This window comes from Eschrichtius robustus, chromosome 7, assembly GCF_028021215.1.
Source record: "Eschrichtius robustus isolate mEscRob2 chromosome 7, mEscRob2.pri, whole genome shotgun sequence".
NCBI lineage: Eukaryota > Metazoa > Chordata > Mammalia > Artiodactyla > Eschrichtiidae > Eschrichtius > Eschrichtius robustus.
Genome location: NC_090830.1, coordinates 112168138 through 112193240, shown reverse-complemented (window position 1 = coordinate 112193240; position 25103 = coordinate 112168138). Strand labels below are relative to the sequence as shown.

Below are 25103 nucleotides of genomic sequence, written 5' to 3'. Positions count from 1 at the left end.
GTGGGCTTCTTTTTGGAAAGTCATCAGGGCCTCTTTCCCTTTAAGCCCTGTCAGAGTTACGAGGCCAGTGGATGAGGAAGGCCATGCAGTCAGGTGGTGGGTAGTGTGGGTGGGCTCTTCTGCCCTTTGATTCCTCAGAGAGAACCTCATTCTAGAAGGTCTTGATTATACTTTGATGCTTGCCACATGAAAATACCCTACATTGGTGCTTATGTAATGTTGAGAATAAAAATAAGAGCCAGGCCAGTCAATCTCTAGGGAACTCCATTGCTGGGCTTAAATGTGACAGTGGGTCAGGGACATAGGACCTCAGGATCGTAGGTCACACAGAGTCCTCTTTGGCCTGTCCTCATCTCTCTTCTCTATTTGTGTTATAAACACTTAATGCTCCTGCCCAAATCTGGCTCAAGTCTGAATCTCAGGGTCCCTCTGTGGTTTGTTAATGTGGGCATGTTTAGGAAGAATCAGATTTTAAAATTAATTGTTGAGTTGGTATCTGGGTTATCTGTGCATCTGTCCAGTTGAGCTCTACTTTCCTTTCTGTTTGTAGGGCCACAGTTGGTTCTAGTGGTTCTTGTCTTCCTTCCATCTCATGCGCCTATTCAAATGCCAGCCACTGATGTTCATCAAGAAACCTGAAAAAACACCAGAGCTTGTCAGGCCTCAGTCTCCCCGTAACACCAGACCATGTGGGCCACCCATGCCCAGGAGAAGACATTAGCAGCCTGATGACCCTGGCCTTGGGCGTGACCGCTACTATGATGACAAAATGGACTGTCTAAAAGGAAAACGTGGATTCGTTTTGAAGTTGGAAATACATTTTGTGCTTAGCTAGCCGGAGCAGCAGCAGTCATTTGAGTACCTAGTACAGGGCACCGTTGTGGGGTAAGCCGTGCCTTCGACCTCTGATGGGCTCCCAGCAGAGTTCAGTAGCTCACCTGTTTGAAGAAACTGGTTGTTAACCTCTTTACAGAGAGAGTGGTTGTGAAGCAGAAGTTTAGGGAGTACATACTACAAGAGCAGGGATGACACTGTGGAGTTTCAGGTGAAGGGTCTCTGTCAAAGGGCCTCCGCCAGGTTCAGGAGGGAACCATGAGACTGTGTGGTTTGTGTGCGATTCGGAATCACGTTGAATTCAGATGCCAGTGATATGCAACCCTTCTTTCTTTTTATTTTATTTAATTTATTTTTTTGTGGCTGCGTTGGGTCTTCGTTGCTGTGCGTGGGCTTTCTCTAGTTGCGTTGAGTGGATACTATTCTTGGTTGCGGTGCGCGGGCTTCTCATTGCAGTGGCTTCTCTTGTTGTGGAGCACGAGCTCTAAGCGCGCGGGCTTCAGTAGTTGTGGCACACGGGCTCAGTAGTTGTGGCTTGCAGGCTCTAGAACGCAGGCTCAGTAGTTGTGGCACACGGGCTTAGTTGCTCCGCGGCATGTGGGATCTTCCCGGACCAGGGCTCGAACCCATGTCCCCTGCATTGTCAGGCGGATTCTTAACCACTGCGCCACCAGGGAAGTCCCCAACCCTTCTTTCAGGCAACTTTAAAATGAAATTCTTATTACCATCCTCCTTTTAATTTCTCATTTTCTATTTTGTTTTGTTTTTTAGATAAGTAATATATAAATATGTTCCAATTGTAAAAAGTTCAGTTTAAAAATATATAAATTATATAGAATTATATAAATATATATAAGAGAATATAAAATTAAAATTCTCTTCAGCTTCCTGTGGCCCCTCCCCCCATCCTTCCCCCTTTTTGTAGGAAGTCTGTATATGTCACTCCAGATCTTTTAATTTGAAGCGAACATCAGACATCATATAATTTCATGAGTGTGTATGTGTATCTGTATACACACACAAATACGTGGTTTTGCTTTGTTTTAGGCTCACAATATGCATTGGTTCTGCAACTTGAATTCTTCCTATGGGACCCATGTGGCTTAGAGGTCCTTTGCTGTTAGAACACATTCTTTTTACTGCTGCATTCTAATTCAGAATAATATAGATGCACCGTCATGTACTTAGCCATCCTGCTGTTGATGGACACTTAGGCTGTTTTCAGTGGTTTGCTATTACCAACAGTGCCTCAGGAAGCATCTGTGTACTTGCCTATTTGTACATATAGTCAGATATTTTTCTAGGAAAGATACTTAGAAAAAACTTGCTGGATTGAGGGGTAGTACATTTAAAAGTTTTTAGATGCTGCCAAATTGCCCTCCAGTTGGATTATATCAGATTATATACCCCACAAACAGAGTATATAAATACCTATTTCCTCTTACACTTATCAGTACTGGATAATATCAGGTTTTTAAAAAAATTTTTTTTTGTTTCTCTAGAGGGTAAAAAATGATATCTAATTTTGGGAGTGAGTATAGAATAGTGATTAAGAACTGGACTCTAGAGCCCAACTGGCTGAGGTCAAATCATGAGTCTTCCCACATGCTAGTTTTGTGACCTTAGAGAGTTACTTAACCTCTCTATTCCTCAATTTCCTCATCTGTAAAAGGGGGATGATAGTGGTAGTACATACCTCATAGTGACTTAAAAATTTTTTTTTATTATGGAAAAATTCAAAATATGCGAAAGTAGAATAATTATTAACTCTTGGCCAATTTTGCTTCATCAGTACTGCCCACACACTCCCTTCCCATATTATGTTGTAGCAGATATCAGGCATATAAATAAATATTTCAGTGTATATTCTAAAAGATAGTGATGCTTTTAAAATGGAATTATAATACCATTATCATACCTAGAAAAATATCATCAAATATGTAGGATTTTTTTTTTTTTTTTGCCACCCTGCATGGCATGCAGGATCTTAGTTACCAGACCAGGGATTGAACCCGTGCTCCCTACAGTGGAAGCATGGTGTCTTAACCACTGGACCACCAGGGAAGTCCCTGTAGGAATGTTTTTTTAAATTTATTTATTTATTTATTTTTGGCTGTGTTGGTTCTTCGTTTCTGTGCGAGGGCCTTCTCCAGTTGTGGCGAGCGGGGGCCACTCTTCATCGCGGTGCGCGGGCCTCTCACTGTCGCGGCCTCTCTTTGCGGAGCACGGCTCCGGACGCACAGGCTCAGTAGTTGTGGCGCACGGGCCTAGTTGCTCCGCGGCATGTGGGATCTTCCCGGATCAGGGCTCGAACCCGTGTCCCCTGCATCGGCAGGCAGACTCTCAACCACTGCGCCACCAGGGAGGCCCTGTAGGAATGCTTTGAGGGTTAAATGAACTAATTATATAAAGTGATTAGAACAGTACCTGGTATGTGGTAAATGCTATATGTGTTTGCAGTTATTTTTCATTGTTTTCTGATTTGCAATTTTTTGATTACTAGGAGGTTTAACATTACTTCATGTGTTTTTTTTGGCCAGGTATATATTTTTTTCTATAAATTACTTACTGAAAATTTTTGCTCATTCATCTGTTTTTTTCCCCTGCGATTTATAGGATATCTTTCTATGTTCTGGGTATTAATCTTTTGACTACTACATATATTTGGTAATTCCTTTCAGCCTGTTGTTTACAGTGTCTGCTGTTGTGTGGAAGTTTTTGTAATTTGGAGGTTAGTTCTGTCATCTTTGCCCTATGGCTTCAGAGTTTTGTTTTGTCTTATGAATGTCTATCCTACTTCAAGATTGTAAAACTATTTTCCTGTATTTTCTTCTAACACGTTTATGGGTTTCTATGTAGTTTTTAAAAATGTTTATGTCCTTAATCTATCTGGAATTGATGTCTGCTCTGAGGTAGGGCTCTAATTTTATTTTTTCCAAATGTGTGTCCTATGGTTTCTGTACCATTTATTGATTAGTTCATCCTTCATCCACTGTCTTTATTATTTTTTTAAATAGATATTTATTTATTTGGCTGCGCCGGGTCTTAGTTGCAGCATGCGGGATCTTCAGTTGCGGCATGTGGGCTCTTCGTCGCGGCATGCGGGATCTAGTTCCCTGACCAGGGATCGAACCCCCGCCCTCTGCATTGGGAGCATGGAGTCTTAACCACTGGACCACCAGGGAGGTCCGTTCATCCACTGTCTTTAAATGCCACATTTAGGATCTGCTGATACCCTACAAATATATGGGTATGACTCTGGATTCTTTATTCTGATCCATTGATCTATTTGTCTATTCTAGCATTGATATCATGGTCAAGCGACTTGATTCTCATTGTTCTTGTAAAAATATTTCTTGGCTCTTCTTGTGCATTTTCTCTTCCAGGTGAATTTTAGAGTCAACTGATTAAGTAAAAAATCTTGTTTGGATGGGACTGTATGGAATTTATAGATTAATTAGGAGAGAACTGACAGTTATAATCTTGAGGCTTCCCATCCAGGAACATGATATATCTCTCCACTTATGCAGCAATTCTATGTCCATTAGTAAAGGGTATAGCAGAGTATTTTCATATGGGGCTCTCTTGGTTTTTTGTTTGTTTTTGTTTTGTTTCGTTAGATTTATTCTTGGCTATTTTACAAAGAAATTGTAAAGAAGTCATTCTTTTTTGTGAATGGATTTCTAATTTCATTTTGGTTGGTGATTGCTGGTGTATAGTAGCTCACATCTGTGGGTATTTGCTGTGTGCCGTACACTGATTTAAGCATCTTATCTCATATAATTTTCACAGTAAGCCTGTGCCTAGATCCTAATATTATTTCTGTTTTATAGGTAAAGAAACTGGGCTTTAGAGCCCAGTTAAATTGCTCATGCAAGATCACATGGTTACTGGGTGGCAGAGACAGCACCCCTGAGCCCACACTCCTTTCCACTATCATACACAGCATGCCATCCACCTCATCCTACTCTGGAATTTGTTGCAATAATTTTAGTTGAGTCTTTTGGATTTTCTAGGTAGACAGTTATAGTGTCTGCAATTAAAGACCATACGTATTTCTTCTTTTTCCATGCCTCTTGTTAGGTACATAGTTTTGTGAATCAATGTTCATCATTTCTCAGGAAGTCTGACCCGGTCAGTTTTTCCTTTAGCACTGGAACATATTGCCATTTCTTCTTCTTGGGAGTGGATGAAGCTTGTTTTTAGAGGCCATATAGATGGAAAATAGAGTGTAGAAACTCTTCTCCAACATATCTTGTTAAATGCAATAGATTGAATGAACATATGTTACTCCATTGTACTGTGAGTCTTTGTTTTTAATGTAGTTAATTTTTTCTCTTTATTAACTCTGCCCTTCCATTGCTCAAGTTTCTAAGTTTCTGATTTTTTTTTAAATGATTTATTTATTTTTATTTATCTATTTTTGGCTGTGCTGGGTCTTTGTTGTGGCATGCGGGCTTCTCTAGTTGCAGTGTGTCGGCTTCTCTAGTTGTGGCGTGTGGGCTTAGTTGCTCCGCGGCACGTGGGATCTTATTTCCCCAACCAGGGATCGAACCTGCATCCCCTGCATTGGAAGGCAGATTCTTAACCACTGGACCAGCAGGGAGGTCCTTAAGTTTCTGCTTCTTGAGTGGAATTGGTTTATTTGGGAAGAGCAGCCGCTACCTCAAGCCTCCACTTGTTTAGCCTGGGCCAGGGTCTTATATGCTTGGCCAGGCTGCCCTTTCACCACTGGTTAAAATGGAAAATGAACATTTTGTGTTTCTATAGAGGAATTTCCCAGCTGTTGAACTGTACTCCTCTGTGGGGCAGCAGAAAGCCTGCTTTGTTGCCCTTGTTTGTTAGAGTTGCAGTGGGAGGGTGAGCCTTGGGAGGCCCAGCCTCTGGACACTCTTTCCAGAGCCTGACCTTTTAGGTGGCTTACTTGCACCATCCTGTCCTGATGCACATGGGCTGAGAGGGGCCTGGGTTCTGTGTGTGTGTGTGTGTGTGTGTGTGTGTGTGTGTGTGTGTGTGTGACAGACAGACAGACAAAACAGGCAGGCAGACAGACGGACACTGGGACAGGTGTTCGAGGCCTCTGCCCGCTGTGGGAATCAGGAGTCAGTCTTGCTCTCTACTGGCTGGCACCTAATTGGGAGAAAGATCCCTCCCTTCTGATCTGGGGCTTCCTGGCCTAACCTCAGGCTACTGGTCCATCCCAAAGCTTCAGCCCAAGGTGTGCCAAGACCACCATTGCTGACACCTGCTCCAGCAGGCAGCTCATTATCGGGTCCACTTGTTCTTGGCCGTGAGTCAGTGGGCAGGAATGTCTGGTTATGTTGTGTTTTCTCTCACAAGATGTAAATAATATGCTTTTCCCTTTAAAAAGTAGCACATGCTCATTAAAGAAGATTTGGAAAATAAAATTTAAAAGGAGAAAGAATTGCTAATCACTCTGTTGCCCAAACACAGTCACTTAAAGCATTTTAGTGTGTTTCCTTCCACTCTTTCCTTTCCTACACACAGGCTATTTTTTTAATTGAGGTATAACATTATATTAGTTTCACATGTACAACACAATCATTTTATATTAGTATACAGTGCAAAATGATCACTACAATAAGTCTAGTTACCATCCGTCATCTCACATAGTTACAAGAATTTTTTTCTTGATGAGAACTTTTAAGGTTTACTCTCTTAGCAAGTTTCAAATATGCAACACAGTGTTATTAACTATAGTCACCATGCTGCACATTACCCCCCCATGACTTATTTTATAACTGGAAGTTTGTACCTTTTTGCCCCCTTCACCCATTTCTCCCATCCCCTACCTCCTCCCCTTTGGCAACTACCAGTCTGTTCCTTGTATCTATGAACATGGTTTTTCATTTTGTTTTGTTTTGATTTGATTCGTTTGTTTGCTTGTTTTTTATATATTCCACATATAAGTGAAATCATATAGTATTTGTCTTCCTCTGCCTGACGTATGTCACTTAGCATAATACCTCAAGACCCATCCATGTCACAAATGGCACGATTCCATATTTTTTTTATGGCTGAGTAGTATTCTGTTGTATATATGGATACCACATCTTCTTTATCCATTCATGCACCAAGGCACACTTAGGTTGTTTCTATGTCTTGGCTATTGTAAATAAGGCTTCAGTGAACATGGGGATGCATATATCTTTTCAAATTAGTATTTTTGGGTTTTTAAAAAATAAATACTCAGAAGGGAATTACTTGATCATATAGTAGTTCTATTTTTCATTTTTTTGAGAAAACTCCACACTGTTTTCCATAGTGGCTGCACCAATTTACATTCCCACGAACAGTGCACGAGGGTTCCCTTTTCTCCATACCCTCACCAGCACTGGTTATCTCTTGTCTTTTTGATAATAGCCATTCTAACAGGTGTGAGGTGATACCTCATTGTGGTTTGGATTTGCATTTCCCTGATGATTAGCGATGTTTAGGATCTTTTCATGTGCCTGTTGGCCGTCTCTATGTCTGCTTTGGAAAAATGTCTGTTCAGGTCCTCTGCCCATTTTCTAATCATACTTGGTTTTTTGCAATTGAGTTGTAAAACTGCAACTTTATATATATATATATCCAAAATTGCAACTTTATATATATGTGATATATATATAATATAAATATATATAATATAAATATATATCCAAAATTATATATTTTGGATATTAACCCCTTATTGGATTTATGCTTTGCAAATATTTTCTCCTATTCAGTAGGTTGCCTTTTCATTTTGTTGATGATTTCCTTTGCTGTGCAGAAGCTTGTTAGTTTGATGTGGTCCCACTTGTTTAGTTTTGCTTTTGTTGCTTTTGTTTTGGAGTCAGATCGAAAAAATCATTGCCAAGACTGGTGTCAAGGAGCTTATGGCCTATGTTTTCTTCTAGGAGTTTTATGGTTTCAGACCTCACATTCAAGTCTTTAATCCATTTTGAGTTAATTTTTGTGTATAGTATAGGATAGTCTAGTTTCATTCTTTTGCAAGTAGCTGTCCAGTTTTCTCAACACCATTTATTGAAGAGACTGTCCTTTCCCCCATTTCATATTCTTGCCTCCTTTGTAATTTAAAAAAATTGGTCTTATTATTCTTTAGTTTTATGAACAAAGTTGTGTTTACCTTCCCCTCACAAGCTATTTTTAAAATAGTTCTGTTAATGCTGTTTGTACCCTACTTTTTTTTCTTATAATAGTATCATAAACATCTTGTCTATATTCTTTGGGAAAATCGTTTTAAATGTTTGTGTAATATTCCATTAAGTAGATGGACCATCATTTATTCAACATGTTTTTGGTCTTGACCCCTTAAAGACAAGGCACATCCTTCTTTCCCTTTTAATCCATTTTGATTCAATCACCCGTGAAGTTGGCTAACCTTCTTTTGAATTTATATTTTCTGTCTGCACCATCTCTTTGAGGTAGTGGTATGCCAGTTGCTATGTGAAATGGAACTTCTTTTCATTTGCCTTAAACTTTACTCATTCAAGCTTCAGATAGGCTTCTTGGTCTTGTTATCCTTTAGTTTGATGAATGAAGTTGTGTTTACCTTCCCCTCCCTGCTCTTAAGCTTTAGTTCTGTGCGCTCCCTCCCCAGCCGTTACAGGCAGGCACTGCTGTAGATGGTAGGCCCCACAGTGTGCTCCTGCCCCCATCACTGATGTGACTCTCGGGTCTGTGGACAGCATTCAGGTGTATGTTTCCCCACTGCGAGGTAGGATGTTTGCTGGTAAGAACAACACTTCTTTGTCTTTCTTTTTTTTCCTTCCCAAGTACATCTATTTCCCTTCCCCTTGGGTGGCCTGGGGTGCCCTGTTGGCTGGATCTTAGGAACTGGCTGCCTCACCCTTCACCTGCCCTAGACTATGTCTCTCCTCTTCCTGACTTCTGTTGACCTCCTGTTCCCACTCCACTGGTCCCTCCCTCACAGTGCTGTCACTTGCGCTTCTGCTCCTGGCCTCTCCTCACCCAGTGAGTTTGTGTGACCTTCGCACTGCATTCATGCTTTGGGACTTAGCCGCTATAATGATGTCAATGGCGCAGGTTAGCAGATGGCGGCAACAGCGATGAGACCTGACATGTTCTAATGACTCTCTCCTTCCCACCCTTGCTGGCCGAGCCGATGGAGGGGCAGAGGTTTCCTTGAGGCATTTTAGGAGGGGGCCGAGGGAATTCGGGGGTCCCCAGGTGCCGATGAAGCCTGTGACCTTTGCTGCTATAATATCAGTGTTTCACAAGCAGGGCGGTTCGGGAGCCCACTTGCAGCCCATCAAAAATTGATTTAATTGCAATTTTTCCTCCAATTAGGAGCACTGGAGCCTGACTAATTGGAGTAATAGAGAGTAATAAGGCTCAGATAAAAAGCCTTCCTCGGCGGCCTTTGTATCTCGTGTCAGTGCCTGTCAGAGGTCAGAGAGCTTGCATATTCTATTAGGCAGCCCGGCCTTCATTTGTACAAATTAGTTTACCCAACAGTAATTAAAATGCCAATGCGGGTTGAAGAGAACTGAATACCCTTGATGGGCATGTTGGTGAATGATGTGACAGCTCTGGTGGCCTCCCTTGCCAAAGTGTGTCAGCCCCAGCTCAGAGGCGGCTGGGGCCTGGGCCAGCTGGGCAGCTCCAGGCCAGCCACGGGGCACAGCTGCCGAGCACGCCCCTTCTGCTGCCCCTCCTCAGAGCCCCACAGTCGCTCCTTTCTTCTTCCAGGTGGAGTCGTTTGTTCACTTGTCCATTTGTTCATTCAATAAGCATTTGAGTTTTCAATATGTGTCAGGCATGATACTAGGTGCTAGGGAGAGAACTTATGGGGCGCGGGGTGTAAAATCACCTGGGCTCTGGAATTAAGACTAACTGGGTTCAAATTCTAGTCCTACTAGTTGCTCCCTGTGTGAGCTAGAGCAAGTTACGTTACCTCTCTGTGTCTCAGTGTCCTTGTCTGTCAAATAGGGAAAGTGGTACCTGCTACATAGAGTTACAAGGATTAGACAGGGAAATGCTTTTGAAACACTTGCTCAGAACCTGGCACGCGGGCTTCCCTGGTGGCTCAGTGGTTAAGAATCCACCTGCCAATGCAGGGGACATGGGCTCGAGCCCTGGTCCAGGAAGATCCTACATGCCGAGGAGCAACTAAGTCCTTGTGCCACGACTACTGAGCCTGCGCTCTAGAGCCTGCATGCAACAACTACTGAGCCTGCGTGCCGCACTATTGAAGTCCGCGTGCCTAGACCCCGTGCTCCGTGACAGGAGAAGCCACCGCAGTGAGAAGCCTGCACACCGCCAGGAAGAGTAACCCCCGGTCGCCGCAACTAGAGAAAGCCCGCGCGCAGCAACGAAGATCCAACGCAGCCAAAAATAAATTAATTAAATAAGTTAAAAAAAAATTAAAAAAGTAAAATGGCTGAGAGCCTATTAAAAAAAAAAAAAAGAAGAACCTGGCACGCAGCAAGTGCTCAGTCAATTCCTAATGTAATTAAGAGGGTCTAAACTAAGGCAGAGGCAGCAGGGTCTACCTTCTTTTCACCCTGTCCACACCCAACTAATTTTCCTTCAAACTTTCCTCTCCTCTGTTCTGTATCTTGCTATTTTCTATTCCTCAACTTGAGTACCAGAACCCCTAACCTTCCTGGTCTCTCTCATGTGAGGGCTCCTACGTCTACTTCTTGGGCCTGATGATGATCTCTGTGATGCCAGGTTTGCCTGAGTTGGGGCCAGGAGGTCAGTATGGTAGGTTGGGGATCTGGGCAGGGTCTGGGACTGGATCCCAGACCAGAAATTGTAGAAGGCTGGCTTCTGATAAGGGCTTTCTGGTCCAAAAAGAGTAGAGTTTGTGGAGTCAGAATGACTTTTAGACGCTCAGGGTGAGAGAGTGCATGCACTTGTGTGAGAACATGTGTGTCTATGCGTGTGTGGACATTTTTAGGTATTGCTGGTACTTCTCATCTGTTATCTGGTTGCACTGCTTATGAGGGACTTCACCGTTCCAATGATGTATGGCTGTGTCATGTGTCATTCAGGTCTGAGTCTGGTGATTTGGGAATTACTCCTCTAAGAAGCAGAGGGACCCCCCTCACAGCTCGTGTGACTAGCTTGCCCAGCCTTGTTGGCTGTGAGCTCTGGAAGGCCCTTTCAGTTGAGGCCCCCAGGTTTGTTTGGGGCACCTCTTTGGGGCCAGGCGCCGTGCTGGGCACTGGAGTACACGAGAGCCACCAGACAGTCCATGATCTCAAAATGAAGATGGGAAGATAACCCCCCAAATACCATTTGTCTCATGAAGGCGAGATCAGGGTGTGGCAGGACTTAAGAGGAAGGCCAGTCAAGCCACCAAGCAGCCAGCAGCTCCTGCCTCTGCCTGTTCAGCACAGGTTTGTCATCCCTGTCCCTGGACAGTTCCTGTGGTTTGGATGTGAGACTTGGTGAACGTTCCAAGCAGGACCTGGCTCCAAATCTGCTTGACTGTTGCATACGTGGTTTTGTTTTTTTTTTTACTGAGTGTTATATTTGATTAAACTCTTAAGCCCTCATAAATGCCATGGAGACTCTCTACTCTCCCTCCTGCTCCTCCTCCCTGCTTCACATGGTTAAGCAAGGGAAAAGGGCAGCTTTTGGAAAGAAATGTTCATGGCCGTCATGTCCAGGCAATCAAGAAAGGCCCTTCTCCTGGAGGCAGAGGGCTGGGGCCGGGCCGGGGCTGGGCCGGGGCTGGGCCGGGTGGGCAGGGACAGAGGGCAGGAGTCCAGGGCCAGGTGTTCCCATCCCTGGCCCGGCCTGCTGGGGGTCAGAGCTGTGGGAGCAGCAGGGATTCAGCTTCCAGGTGCCTCCCATCTCTTTCCATTGACTTACCTTGACGCTAAGTTAGGCCTGTTGCCTGTCAGAGGCCTGCCATAGGCCTCCTTAAGAGATGTCTGTATGTCTGTGCTGGCGCCCCTCACCTGGCCCCCTACTCCTCAAAAGTCTGGAGAGCCCAATTGCCTGCTCGAATGATTTCTAAGTGGCTATTATGTTTCCAACCCAAAGTAATTGGCTTTACCAGTTATTAATGGATTACCCTCAAGAGAAAAATGTTGGTGGGGGAGGGAAGTGAGGATAACACCTGGCTTTGTAGTTTGGGGCTTCAGTGTCCAGTGGCTGCTTCCCAGGCTGGGAGTCACTTGGGGCATGATGGAGTGGCTGTTTTAGCATGTCACTCTAGTTTAGTGGCTGCTGGCATGCCTATGGGTTGAGAGGAAGCTGGGAAGACCGAGCATGTCCCTAGAGAAGTCTTGACTTGAGGCATGGATGCTCCAGGGTGGTTCATGTGGCCTTTTTGTCAGCCTGGGGTTGAAACATAGATCCCTGCCCTGCAATTTTGATTGTAAATCAGTGGCTTGGCCAATGCCTGCCCTAACATCTCCCCATCAGCAACTAGCAGGCCAACCCCCCGCCAAGCCAAAGCCATCGGCTTCTCATAGCCCCGACTGCGGAAATCCACCTCCCCACTGACGTGCTTGGGATCAGAGAGCCACAGGTGCTGGGCAAGGCCAGGGCCAATGGACTGCTGTCCCACATTGCTAACATGTCATTAGTATGTCCAGTTCCTCCCCCCATGCCCAGACGTGTAGGGACATGGCCCTTCCCTGCCCCAGGGCTCCTGAGTGACATAACTGCTTTCAGCTCTCTTGTTCCAGTTTAGATTTTCAAGCCCAGGGTTCCTGCAGGCTCCCCCTCCCAACCTCTTCCAAATCCTCTAACAAAAGAGTGGTCTGGCGTGTGGGTTCAAGTTCTAGTCCTAGCACTATGGCCAGCCTGGCTCATTGCACAGATTTCTTCTCACTGGGTTTGGGCCTCCACTTAAAATGAAACTCTGCAGATTGTATATGTTGAACTTTTTAGGGGTTTAAGAGAGACTCTGGGAAATACTGAGTGTTCCTTCTCTCCTGCCTCTTGGCAGTGTCTGTCATTATCCTTTAAACTCTGTCTGACTCCTGTCCCACTCCATAGCAGTCCTGCCTGCCTGGCCCCTCACATTCCCTACTTTCCCACCCTCACCTTTTCACATTGTTACCCACCTTTCATAGTTCGCCTTTTCTCAGTTTGGTGCCTTTATACGTGCCTGGTGCTTGTACCATGTTACCATATTCCCCCAGCTCTTAAAACCTTCGGTAAAGCCCCCCCAGCCTCCCTCACCTCTGACCAGGGAGGGCATCCCCTTCCGGCGCCCCGCAACCTATTCCCAGGAGACCATTTCTGTGGTGTGGCATTGTGAACTTGGTGTTCATACAACCGAAGCCCAACAGGCTTGCTCTCCCTTGGCCTCAGTTGCACATCTAGAGATCCATTTTTATGGTGGGCAGAGACCACCCAACCAGGTCTGAGCAGCAAACTCAGCTATTGAATCCATGGGTCCTCTGGCCAAGCAGCTCTGGGAGGTTACAGCCCTCACTGTGCTTCCATATGGTTTTCCCACAACTTCTCTGATGGCTCTCTTGGCTGCTTCTCTCATCCTGGCTTAACCCCATGATCCCCTGGAGAATGAGCACAGCACTTCCAATTGTATAGCCATTTCCGCCACAAGTTCTGACAAGCCAGACCTGACTGCTCTCCTTTTGTTTGGCAGCTCCTTTGTGACAGGGACAGCTTGTTGTGGGCACTTCTCACCCCTAAGAATCTGGGACCTCAACAGGTAAGAGATTCCTGAGCCCACCATGGCTTCCAGGATGGGCGGGGCTGGAGTGGCTGGGAAGCAGAGGAAAGCTGGCTGAGCCAGCCCCTGGTTCAGTTGGTCGAGTGGTCCAGGAGGATGCTGGAAGGACCCTGCCCCAAAACCCACTGACAGCCTCCGCTGTGGCCCCTTCGCACATGGAATCATTTGTTAGCTTGAGGAGACTGTTGAAGTGATTTATAATAGGTAAATAATGTCATGTAGAATTTATGATAACAACAACAACAGTTTGGATGTATGATACTTCTTCTCTAAGGAGTGCCTGACTGTGTGGCTATATAAAATCCCATCTATCCTCAGAGATGATTTTTCTAGAATAAAGAAGTTTTAGAAGTGGCTTACAGATCCGTAAGAAGAACAATACAGAACAGTTAAAATATATCCAGTTTTTATTCACAATTCTTTGCCTTGGCAGGCTTGACACATTCCCATCTGATTACCTGCCATTCTGTTGGGGTTTTTTTAATCTTTAATTTTGACCTAATTATAGATTCACAGGAAGTTACAAAAGTAGGAAGGCAAGGTACCTGTGTAACATCTTACATAATATCAAGTCTAGGAAGTTGACATTGGTACAGTCCACAGACCTTTATCTGATTGTACTTATTCGTGTGTGGGGGGTGTGCGCGTGTACGTATTTCTTTGCAGTTTTATCCCATGTGTAGAGTCATGTAACTGCTACCACAGTCAGGATAAAGAACTGTTTGTTCCATCAGCACAGAGACCCCTCATGTACCCCTTTATAGTTGCACCCATCGTCCTCCCCTCCTCCACTCCTTCTTGCCCCTAACCCCTGGCAACCTAACCTAAGTGAAGAGCACTTAGGTGCTCTTCATCTCTGTCATTTTGTCATTTTGAAAGTATTATATAAATCAAATAATATATCTAACATTTGGAGATTTGCTTTATTTTTATTTATTTTTTTAACTGAGCGTAATTCCCTTGAGATCCACAGAAGTTGTTTCATGTGTCAATCGTGCTTTATTTCTTATTGCTCAGTAGTATTCCCTGGTATGGATGTACCAAAGTTTCTTTCCCCATTGACCAGCTTTCACCCACTGAAGGACGTTTGGGTTGTTCTCAATTTTCTGACTATTGCAGATCAAGTATCATAATGTTCATATTATGAACATTTGTGTATAGGCTTTTGTGTGGACATACGTTTTCAGGTTTCTGGGATTAATGCGGGGGAATACAATTGCTGAGTCATTGGTAAGTGTGTGTTTAGTTTTTTACCTGCCAGACTACTTTGAGTATCTTTACCACTTTATATTCTGACCCCAGTGTCTGAGAGATCTAGTTTCTTCACATTCTCAACAGCATCTGGTAGTGTCACTGTTTTTTTTTGTTTGTTTGTTTGTTTTTTTAAATTTATTTATTTTTGGCTGTGTTTGGTCTTCATTGCTGCGCACGGGCTTTCTCTAGTTGGGGTGAGCGGGGGCTACTCTTCGTTGTGGTGCACGGGCTCTAGGCGCGCAGGCTTCAGTAGTTGTGGCACGCGGGCTTCAGTAGTTGTGGCTCGCGGGCTCTAGAGCGCAGGCTCATAAGTTGTGGCGAATGGGCTTAGTTGCTCCATGGCATGTGGGATCTTCCCGGACCAGGGCTCGAACCCGTGTGCCCTGCATTGGCAGGCGGATTCCTAACCACTGCGCCACCAGGGAAGTCCCTGTTTTTTATTTTAGCTATTTTCATGGATGTGTTATTTAATTGTGGTTTTAATTTGAATTTCTCTAATAGCTAGTGATGTTGAGCAAGTTTTCTTGTGCTTATTTGCCTTCTGTATATTCTCTTTGGTGAAATGTCTGCTCATGTTTTTTGCCCATTTCTAACTGGATTGTTTGCTTTTTCACCGTTGAGGTTGCAGAGATGGACATTTCTGCTGAAAGTCAGTTTTATTTAGTCACATAGCTGGACCTTATGCTTGGCATCAATATTGATCTGGGCCTGGGATGGCGGACAAGCTGGGGCAGGGAGGGTGTACACCACCCCACTGTGACCCAGCTTTATCTTGAAGGTTGAGTAGTCTTTGGCCTCTTCTGCCCGTGGTTGCCTTGGTAGGGATGCTTCTGGGCACAGATTTATGGTCAGGATGGCGTTCTAAGGCACCAGCTGCCTCAACAGTATTCTCTTATGAAATCCCTAGACCTCACCAACCCTAAACACTGGGTCTTTACAGAACTCAGAAAGGACCCAAATGAAAATGGGCACAAGACAGCTATGGCCTCAGTTCTCACTGAAGCCAGACAACAAATAGCCATTGCACCCTTACGCCAGCCTGAGGCAAGGCCGCCCTGGGCATCACTTGGCTTTCCCTCCTCTCTAGCTCCCAGACTCCCCTCCTCACCACTGAGGAGCCAGGCCTTGCTTAAACATCTCTTCCATTCCCAGGGAAGCCTGGAGGACCGGTGGTGCAGGGACCGAGGGAAAGATGCCCTGGTGGAGGCATCTGCTTTCGGTGGGAGGAAACGGATGGACAGGACGACTGTCTGTAGCTGTCTTTCCCAGAGAAGCCCGAGCAGATAATAAAGCCATGTAGAAAATAGGATTAAGGTAATGAACAGGCAGGACAGAGTTTGATCTTTCAATAACGCCAAAGCCTGACTGACAGGCCAATCTGGAAGGTGGAGCGGCATCGCCGGCAGGACTCAGTTGCGGGCGGTGTTTGGTGCTGGGTGGATTCTTTGCTTTTAACCTGTCACCGCTGAAACTTGAGGAGTTCTGGGATTTTCTCTTTTATGTGTGTGCTACAACTTGCGGGGGAGGAGTACCGGAGGGGCAGTTCTGCTCAGAGCATCGCCCCGCCAGGGGCTGCCCTCGGGATGATGGTGGGGGCTGGGACGCGGCTCAGAGGTGCAGGCAGCCTGCTGGGCACCAGCACACCCTCATCTGTGTCTCTCGGGTACTGGTCCTCAGGCAGCCTAGGCTGCTTTTCACAGTGCCTGGAGACCTCTTTCAAGGTCACCATGGCTCCCTCAGCCCTTTGTTCATCAGGATTCCTGGAGACTCTGTTCTCCCTCTGGGCTAGGGATGGGGAGGTGCTAGCTGGAGCACACAGGTCTGAGAGCAGCCGTGGGCACAAAGCCATTGCCTAGATGGTAAGGAACTTGGCTGTCCCCGTCTCCCTTCCTCCTTTCCTGCCCTTCTCTCTCCTAGAGCTGGGGACGGGCCCAAGGACAGGGGATTTCTAACCTGTCTAAATCAGATGGGAAGAAAGATGGAGTCCTTCACCCAATTTGGACGTGCTAGAGTGTTCCTGTTTCCGAGGATAGATGGCATTCGGGCCCAGTCCCTGGCCCCCAAGGGCCTTATCCTGAGAGACTGTACCGATAGCCAACCACTGAAGTATCCCTAGCTAGGCCCTGAGGAACTGTGCCAAAGCCATCCTGTTCCTGAGTTTGGGTCTGAGGAATTAAGGCCCATCTTGTGTTCTCCATCTGCATTTGATCAGGGCCCTTGGCTCAGCCCCAGGGAAGGTGTTATCTGTGTGGGGGCTGCTGGAAGACCCCGGGGGTGGGTGGCGGTTCTGACTGGCTTGACAACACATCAAGCCAGTGATCTTCCCCTGGGTTTGCCCTTGCTGTGGATTTTACCTTTTCTGCCAAGGTACATTTGAGCTGGATCTACCATTGGTGCCCTGAGATCAGGGCACAGTGGGCAACCCCAGTGGCAGTGGGGAGGCAGGCACCAGGATGGAGAGGCCTGTGATCTCAGCGTTAGAGATGTCACAGTGGGTCCAGCTGTGGTCCTAAGCCAGCCTGGGGACTGTTGGGTAAGGAAGTCGGTAGGGGTGGGTTTTGGTGACTTGGCTACTCCTAGGGCATTGAGGGTTTGAGTCCTTGGCTAGGTACTGCGCTGCTCTGTATGTGTGTGACCATACTCATGGCCCCTGCATAATCCCACCTCATCTCCCCTTCCCCTTCAGGCCCGCATCATCCCCAGTTCCCCATGACTCCTCCATTTCCATCCTTAGCCCTTAAATCTCCTCTTTCTCAGCAAAGGCAGGGGCAAAGAAGCTTCTCACATATTCTGACAGACACCCTATATTTTGCCCCTCTGAGCTTTTGCTCTAGCTGACCCCTGTGCCTGGGATACCCCCTCTCTGCCTACTGAAACCCTGCTCATTCGTCAGCATAAATAGCACCTCCACCATGAAGCCCTCCCTGAGCCTCACCCCTGTGGCTGGAATTGGTGACCCTTAGAGCATTCATAGGGCCCCCTTGATGGCCACCATGTGGCCTGGTATAGCTTCCCTTCAGGCTGGGAACTTATCTTGGAACCCTGGATTGAACACCGGAGACACATGTCATGGCATCCGATGGTGTTTGGAATGACAAGGGGCGCCTGGCTGCAACCCTTTCTGTCTGCAGAAAGAACTGGTGTCCTGAGCGCAGGCTGGGCCACTCTGAGGGCACCATTAGTGCCCATCCCACCCAGGTGTGGCTTTGTCTCTGCCCCCGCCCTCCACCTCCACCTGGGGCAGGGGGCCTGGCCCTCAGTCGGGGTGATTATGGGAATTGCCCCTCTTTAAAGTACCTGCCTTCTCCTTTGAAAGTATTATTGACAGCTTTTCTCATTTTCTTTTTTCTTTACCTCTTTGAGGAACCCTGTAATTTCTTTCTCTTTCTTTCTTTCTTTCTCCCCCGACCCCTTCCCTTTTTCTTTCTTGTCCCCTCTGTCATCCCCCCCCCCAACCAACTCTTTGAAATTGGCTCTCTGCCTGCTGACACCAAACTGATACTTTGCGTTTCACTTCTCCTTATCCCTTTATGGCAACAGATGTTGAAATTTTGTATCCTTTTATCTGCCCGGCTGCCCCTTCCTGTAATTACGGTCCTCTTGTTAGCAGTACAAAGTGGGCTGCCCGTCTGCCTGGCCTTTGAGCCACTGTGTCTGAACACGTGTGCATGTGTGGGTGCTGGGGCTGTGCACGCGCACATGCATGCGAGAGGCCTGTGCTTGGGGAGGGCCCTTCCCACTCACCTGATGGGACTGGGGCAGGCGAAGCTTCGGTGGGCTTCTCCTGGTCTCCATGGACTCTGTGGTTATCCTTGGGACCTGTCTGCCTCCTTGATTCCCTCCCCCTCCCCACCAGGGGTCTGGACGAGGACAACCACTCCCTGCTCTCCTGCCGGCTGAGCAGTGAGCACCCGGAGGCCCATCGTGGTCAGGAAGCCGGATCCCACCAGCTTGTGCCCCTCACATACCCACGCCTCCAGCCAAGCCAGGTGCCCCAGCCCTGCACCTCTGTTGTTGCTGGCCCTTCACCTGAGCCGTCCCCCATCTCCTGTCACTGCCTGTCACAATCCTGTCACTCACTGAAGAGATGTTCTTTTATCTGTCCCCTTATAAAACTCTCTTTCATCTCTCTTCTGCTACCCACCGAGCCACCCCTTGTATTGTTGGTTGGATAGATGACAGACTTCTCTTCCTCCCTGGACTGAAAACTCCTTGAAGAAGGGACAGTGTCTCCCTCAAAGTCTTATCTCACATCTCCCTGCAGTTTCTATTAGGCACAATGCCTCGTATACAGAAGGTGCTCAGTAAATGGTTATTGATCAAAGAAAGGAAGAAAGGGAAGGAGAGGGTGGAAAGAAAGAAGGGAGCAAAACCCTCCTATTTTCTTAGTGACCATGTTGGGTCCAGCTTATACCTTCAGGCCATCTGTCCCCTGGGGGCACAGAAGATGTAGGAAGGTGGAGTGTTTGTCACCCTTCCACCCTCTCACCAAAAGCCATCGTTGCATTTTTGCAGTTGCACGTGACAGATGGGGTATCCTCACACCCAAACAGATGCAGGAATGAACACCCACAGACTCTCCAAGGAGCATCATCAGGAGCCCAGTGTGTTAACAGTGGCTGTACATGGTGTGAGGGCCATGGGCATTCGTAGATGTGGGTGAGGAGGTAGAGCCAGGATTATCTTACCTCAGGGCAGTTTAGCACAGGAGGACTTTCTATGGGCCACGGCTTGTGCTGGGAGCTCAGGCGGGCCAGGCAAGGGAGGCGTGTGGAGGCCGGGATGAGGGAACTCAAGAGGGAGGAAGGCAGTGAAGCAGGTCACCCGGCTTCCCTGGCCTGCAGGACCCAGGCTGGGGGTAGGGTGGAGGGGGGCTTCCAGGGACTGACCCTCTGTGCCCAACTCCAGCCTGGTGCTTAGGGCCTCTCCCAGACAGGGCATCTGGGTCTTCAAGGCCAGTGCCTACCTCCAGTTAGCTGTCCCCACAAAGATGGTGATGGGGCGGGGTATAAGTATCTTATTTAAATTTCCTCCTCCCTGACTGTCAGGAAGTTCCTGTCATCCCACTTTCCTCCAGCTTCAGTGGAGTTGCCTGGGCAGCAGGTTGGGATGGGCCAGGGAGATCTGATTCCCTCACCTGATCCCCTCCTCAAGGGTCCCTGGGATGAGGCCACACTCTGCTTGCTTTTCCTGCCCAGGTACTCTGGGGACTCCTGGGGGAAGCCACACACAGCCAGGCCTCCCCGGCCTGTGTCTCATTCATCAGGCTCACAGGGGCAGCCCCATCTGTCTTTATCTTTCCCTGGGTCAAGAGAGAATTGCTGGAGTCAGGCTCCGGGGAGGCTGGGGTGGAGGCCCCCCAGCCCTCAGTGGCTCCTGGAGGCCCCCGGCTTTGTGCGCAGGAGTTGGAAGGGAATGGACTTTTTGTCTGGCTCTCTATAGTGACAGAGCTGGCCCTTGCTCCTGTCTTGGCCTGAGGCTCTAAGCGGCAGCCCCTTTCCCACACAAGTTGTGCGAGAGCCAAGGCTCTGCACGCCCCCCTTGCGCCCCCCACCGTGAGAGGCCGAGAGGCATTCTTAACATTCTTTCCAGAGAAAAGGGGTGAAACGTCTGAATTTGGGGGTCACCACGTTATACAAATTGCAATCTAATCGTTTTTACAAGAACACACTTGCAGTAAGAAAAGGAACCCGGAGGAGGGGCTGAGGAGACAAACAGCTTGTTTTGTCCCCCTTCCCCCCAAAGTTTGGGGCTATTGTTGAGCTCATCTTGCTTCCTCCACCAGAGCAGTTGAGCTAGAGTTTTCTAGTTAAATTGGTCCTGTGGTGGGGGCCACGAAGGGCCCACGGTGCCATTTCTGTTTGTTTTCCCAAATCAAAGCCCCAGCGGGGCTCCTATGGCACCGCTGGGCTGCTATTTGAAGAGACGGGCCATTTCCCAGAGCCTGGCGTGTCAGTTTATGCTCTGAACTTAACCTCACAGGCACTGCACAACAGAGCCTCGAGGGTCCCAGGCCCAGAGGCAAAAGAAACTGTATCTTTTTATTGGCCCATTTAAAGTGTGTGTGGCCCTTTCAGAGAATCAGAGAACTAACATGGCAGAAACTCCTCAGGCCCAGGCCAGGCTGGGCTGGCAGACAGGGGGCTTTGGGGACTTGTCCTGGCCTCCAGGGGCTGGTGCTCGCTCGGCCTTTGGGTCTCCCCAGAGGGTAGAGTTCTGTGTTTCTTATTGCACACGCTGGCATGACACTTTCCAGCGGTGGCTCAGATGCCACCCTGCCTGGGCAGGGGCCCAGGGTAGCAACTCGGTCTGGGTGTGGTCCTTCTGCTGCCGACCCTCAGTCCATGGGTGCCCAGCTCTCCTTCCTTCTGAACCCTGGGACCAGGGGTGGGCAGGTAGAGCCATGCTGGGCTTCACGCCCCCCAATCTCCACTGCCTTTCATCTTCTATTTCAAACAGACAAACATGAAATTACTTCTACAGATTAAAGGGGAGAGCTCCTCAGTCATTCCTGAAGGCCTCACTAATGGAGGGGGCAGGGCCCCTAAATCTGGAAGGAGGGAGAACTGTGGAGCAAAATAGCCCTGACCCAGTGGACGAGACAGACAGAGACAGACAGAAAGAATATGACCCCAGGCCCTCTCAGGGCTGTGGCTTGCCCAGGGGTGGTGAATCATGGCTGGTGGCCCATCTGGAAAGGTGGGCTTTCTTGGGAGCTGAGGTTAGTGATCTCTAGGAGATGCTGATCTGGGGAGAAGGCTTTCTGTCTGATCCCTCAGCACACAGAGGAAGAAGCGCTTCTCTTGGAAGGAGGCTGGGGACCTGGGTGCTGACTTAAGGCCTACCCACCCCCCCGCCCTGACTGGAGAGCAGCAGTGCTCTCGCTGGGGGTCACCGCACTGCCCGGGACTCGTGGGCAGAGTTGTGCAGAAAAGAACCCACAGCCTCCTCCTTTACTCCTTCAGGGAAGATGGCGGCTCCACTGAGGAGAAGGGAGGTTGAGGGTCAGAGAGTCTGTGTGAGGTAGAAGGACTGGAGCTAAGGTCCACGTTCACACACGTGGCTGGTGGCCTCGTCTGCCTCAGGCTCTCTGGTGAAACCTGCCTGGGCCGAAGCTGGGCTGGTGAGACCACAAAGTCCTCCCTAACCCGTGCCGGGGCCTCTCACCTGGGTGTCCCTATGAAGTGTCCACAGCCCAGTTTCTCCCGTCACGTCACGGGGGAGAGCCCAGCATCTCTTGGGTGAAGCTGAGGGATTTGGCTTGGAGCATGTCCCCTTCTTCATTCCCCCCAGTCATTCTGCAGAAACTCACCGCTTCTACCCGTCCCCTAGCCACAGGAATTAGCGGGTACACTTGATGTTGAGGGGTAGTTGCTAGGGCCAGGAGGCCCCCCTACGTGGTTGCTAGGGGTCTGGCATCGGGGCGAGGGGTCTGCCCACTGCCGCGGTCACGGAGGGAATTACACAGTCACAAAGAAATTGTTCTTCTCGGTAATCTGCTCTCGGCCACCGAGAGGGGCAAGGGTGGGGGGAGCAAGCTGGAGCCCAGCAGGCTGGTGGCTGTGATCACAGAGGCGTGCTAGCCCCGGGCGGGGGGCCAGCCGGGCCAGGAACACCAGGGACCAGCCTGCTAAGCTGCTTTCTCAGCGATTTCTCTCCCCAGACACAAAGGTGTTTACTTGTTTTAACATCTCCTGGGACTCCCCTTCTCCCTTTGTGTGGTCTTTATCCCCAGTGAGGTTTGAGCCCCAGATTACAGGCAGGAATTAAGGCATTGGACTCAGGCAGCGCAGAACCGCATGACCTGCGGGATCAAGGCATATAAAGTAACCAAGTGTGTGTGTGTGTGTGAGGGGGGCCGACCCCTTCAGCAAGGCCCATTCATCGTCCTGAGGAGGAGTGGCTGGGCGGCAGGCAGCCAGCGTGCAGGTGTGATGGAGGGGCTGCTGGTGGCTGACTGAGGCCTTCAGCTGGGGGAGAGGCAGGGACTGGGAAGTGGGGAGAGGGGTGGGAGTCTAGGGCATCTCCTCCTTTGGCCGCCCTCCTAAGGGAATCTAGCTCAGGAAGGAGAGCTGCATTTCCCCAGGAACTGATGCCATTTGAAGGTTAAAAGAATGTGTGTGGGCCAGGGTGGGACAAGCTCTCATCCTCTGCCCTGCCTCTCTTCCCAGTGGGCAGCTGATGACGCACCTGGGCGGTGACTTTCCCCCAGGGGCCGGGGTGCTGGACGTCATGTACGAGTCCCCTTCCACACTCCTGTCCTGTGGTTACGACACCTACGTTCGCTACTGGGACCTCCGAGCCAGTGTCCGGTGAGTGTGCCGGGCAGGAGGACAGGTGGTGAGAACCCCACGCCAGTCCTGGCCCTCCCTCCAGTCCTGGCGGGCCCAAAGGAGAGGGACAGAGACTCTGTATCAGGGGCTGGTAGAGAGCAGCTGACAAGGTCAGATCAAGCTTAGACTTCCCACCTTGGCGGCCCTGGTCCTGTGACCCGGGAGACCATAGCCACCAGGCCCTGATAAGAGCCTTGGGAGCCATCAGGGTGCTGTCCCTCAGCATTCTGTCCCAGCTTTCTTGAGGCCTTTCTTGCCTCTTAAGTCTGGTGACACACAGCAGCCATGTGATGCGCAAATGAGGCATAAACCTGCCTGGGGCCAGGGACTTGCTGAGAAAGAGATCTTTACTGAGGAGGCTTTCCCCCATTAAGTCTGGTTTTAAAGGAATTTGGTGATTCGGCATCTCTTTCTCCCAGCCAGAGTGGCTCCCTAAGGCCTCTGGGGAAGCTGGGGTGGAGGTGGAGGGCACCCCCAAACCTCCCCCTGCATCACCTCCTCCCGGATAGGAAGTGTGTCATGGAGTGGGAAGAGCCCCACGACAGCACCCTGTACTGCCTGCAGACGGATGGGAACCACCTGCTGGCCACTGGCTCCTCCTACTACGGTGTCGTGCGACTGTGGGACCGGCGCCAAAGGGCCTGCCTGCACGTAAGCGTCCTGCCCACCGCAGGCCTCCTGGATGCCAGGACTTGTTACTGGGGGCTGCGCTTGTAGTGGGTGTGCCTGGAGGGGGTGGGAGGAAGCCTACGGTGGCCCCTGTCCCCTGGCACTGGGCCTGGGAATCCTGGGTTTGGGCTCCCCCAGCTCCCGGTGGGGACGCTCTCGCCACTCCTGTCCCTCCCGTGCAGGCCTTCCCTCTGACGTCAACGCCCCTCAGCAGTCCTGTGTACTGCCTGCGCTTCACCACCAGGCATCTCTACGCTGCGCTGTCTTACAACCTCCATGGCCTGGACTTTCAAACCCCGTGACAGGGCCACGCCAGCCTGTGGGCCAGAGGAGCCAGCTACTCAGGGACCTCTGCTGCTTGCAGGGTGCAGTGATACCTCCTCCCCGGCCCTGCCTGGGTTCCTAGACCTGTGACCATGGTACTCAGGCACCTTAAGATAAAGGCTGCTGACTCCTGGGCACTGGGGTTACCCAGGGGTGCAATCCCTCTCAGGAACCAGTTGGGAAGAAGGGACCTGCTGCTGCTCAGCTGAACTTAGCCGGGCCTCGCTTCCCTGTTGGCCAGAGCAAGGATCTGGCCTGGGGAGAGAGGCCCACCCCTTCTTAGAGCCGGGCCAGCTCACCACAAGAGTGAGGTGAGGTGCTCCAGCCTTCCCAGTTGGTCCCTTCCTGCCCCTTCCCTGGAAAGAGAGGGGAGGCTGCCAATACCCTGTGACACCAGCCTCCACCTCAGTCAGACCCCACCCTTGACCAAGCTCTTGGGCTGGGGACTCATTCCTGGGGTACTGTGGCCTGGTCTTCCTTTGAAACCAAGAAAGGACAAAGGGAACCCCGAAATTCTGAATGAGTTCTGAGCCAGCCCAACCTCAGGCTAGCTGTTGAGACATGCTAAAATGTTCATTTTGTAGAAATAAAGCTTGATTGTTCACAGATCTGGTTCCTCACTGGCTGGCAAGACCCCAGGGAGAAGGAACAACAGATTTAAACTTGGGGTTGGGCATGCTAGGGAAGGGTAAGATCTCGTGGCTCAGTGTCTCAAAGAACAAACGTTTCTTTTCTTCAGGAAAACCTCTCATTACCCCCTCCACCCCTTTGGCCCTGGTGGTGGGGTGGGTGTCACCTGTGGGGTGTGGAGGGGGACTGTGGAAAGGCTCCTGGCTGCTAAGCTGCTGTCCGCCTACAGTGACCTCCTTCACCCTACTCCAGCGCTCCACAATGCTGCAACCCTTAGGCTGGCTTTACACCCACAGTGTCTTAATATCCTGGGCTGTTTCCAGGTTTTCTGCAGTTTAAAAACTTCTTCCTCACTCACCCTTCACTTA

At 49.1% G+C, this 25103-nt stretch overlaps 1 protein-coding gene across 6 annotated transcripts in view; it reads left to right on the top strand.

The window, feature by feature from the left end:
- FBXW4 (F-box and WD repeat domain containing 4) overlaps positions 1-24711 on the top strand; it is an 80679-nt gene extending 55968 nt beyond the window's left edge. For 4 of the 6 annotated variants that reach the window (XM_068548422.1, XM_068548420.1, XM_068548417.1 and 1 more), the window contains 4 exons: positions 13439-13504; positions 22951-23091; positions 23622-23763; positions 23964-24711. In XM_068548422.1, the coding sequence (XP_068404523.1) occupies positions 13439-13504; positions 22951-23091; positions 23622-23763; positions 23964-24083 (469 nt within the window). In that variant the 3' untranslated portion in view covers positions 24084-24711. The remainder of the gene's footprint in view (positions 1-13438; positions 13505-22950; positions 23092-23621; positions 23764-23963) is intronic. The other 2 variants (XM_068548419.1, XM_068548418.1) reach the window with 2 other exon arrangements.
- Positions 24712-25103: the final 392 nt, after the last annotated feature.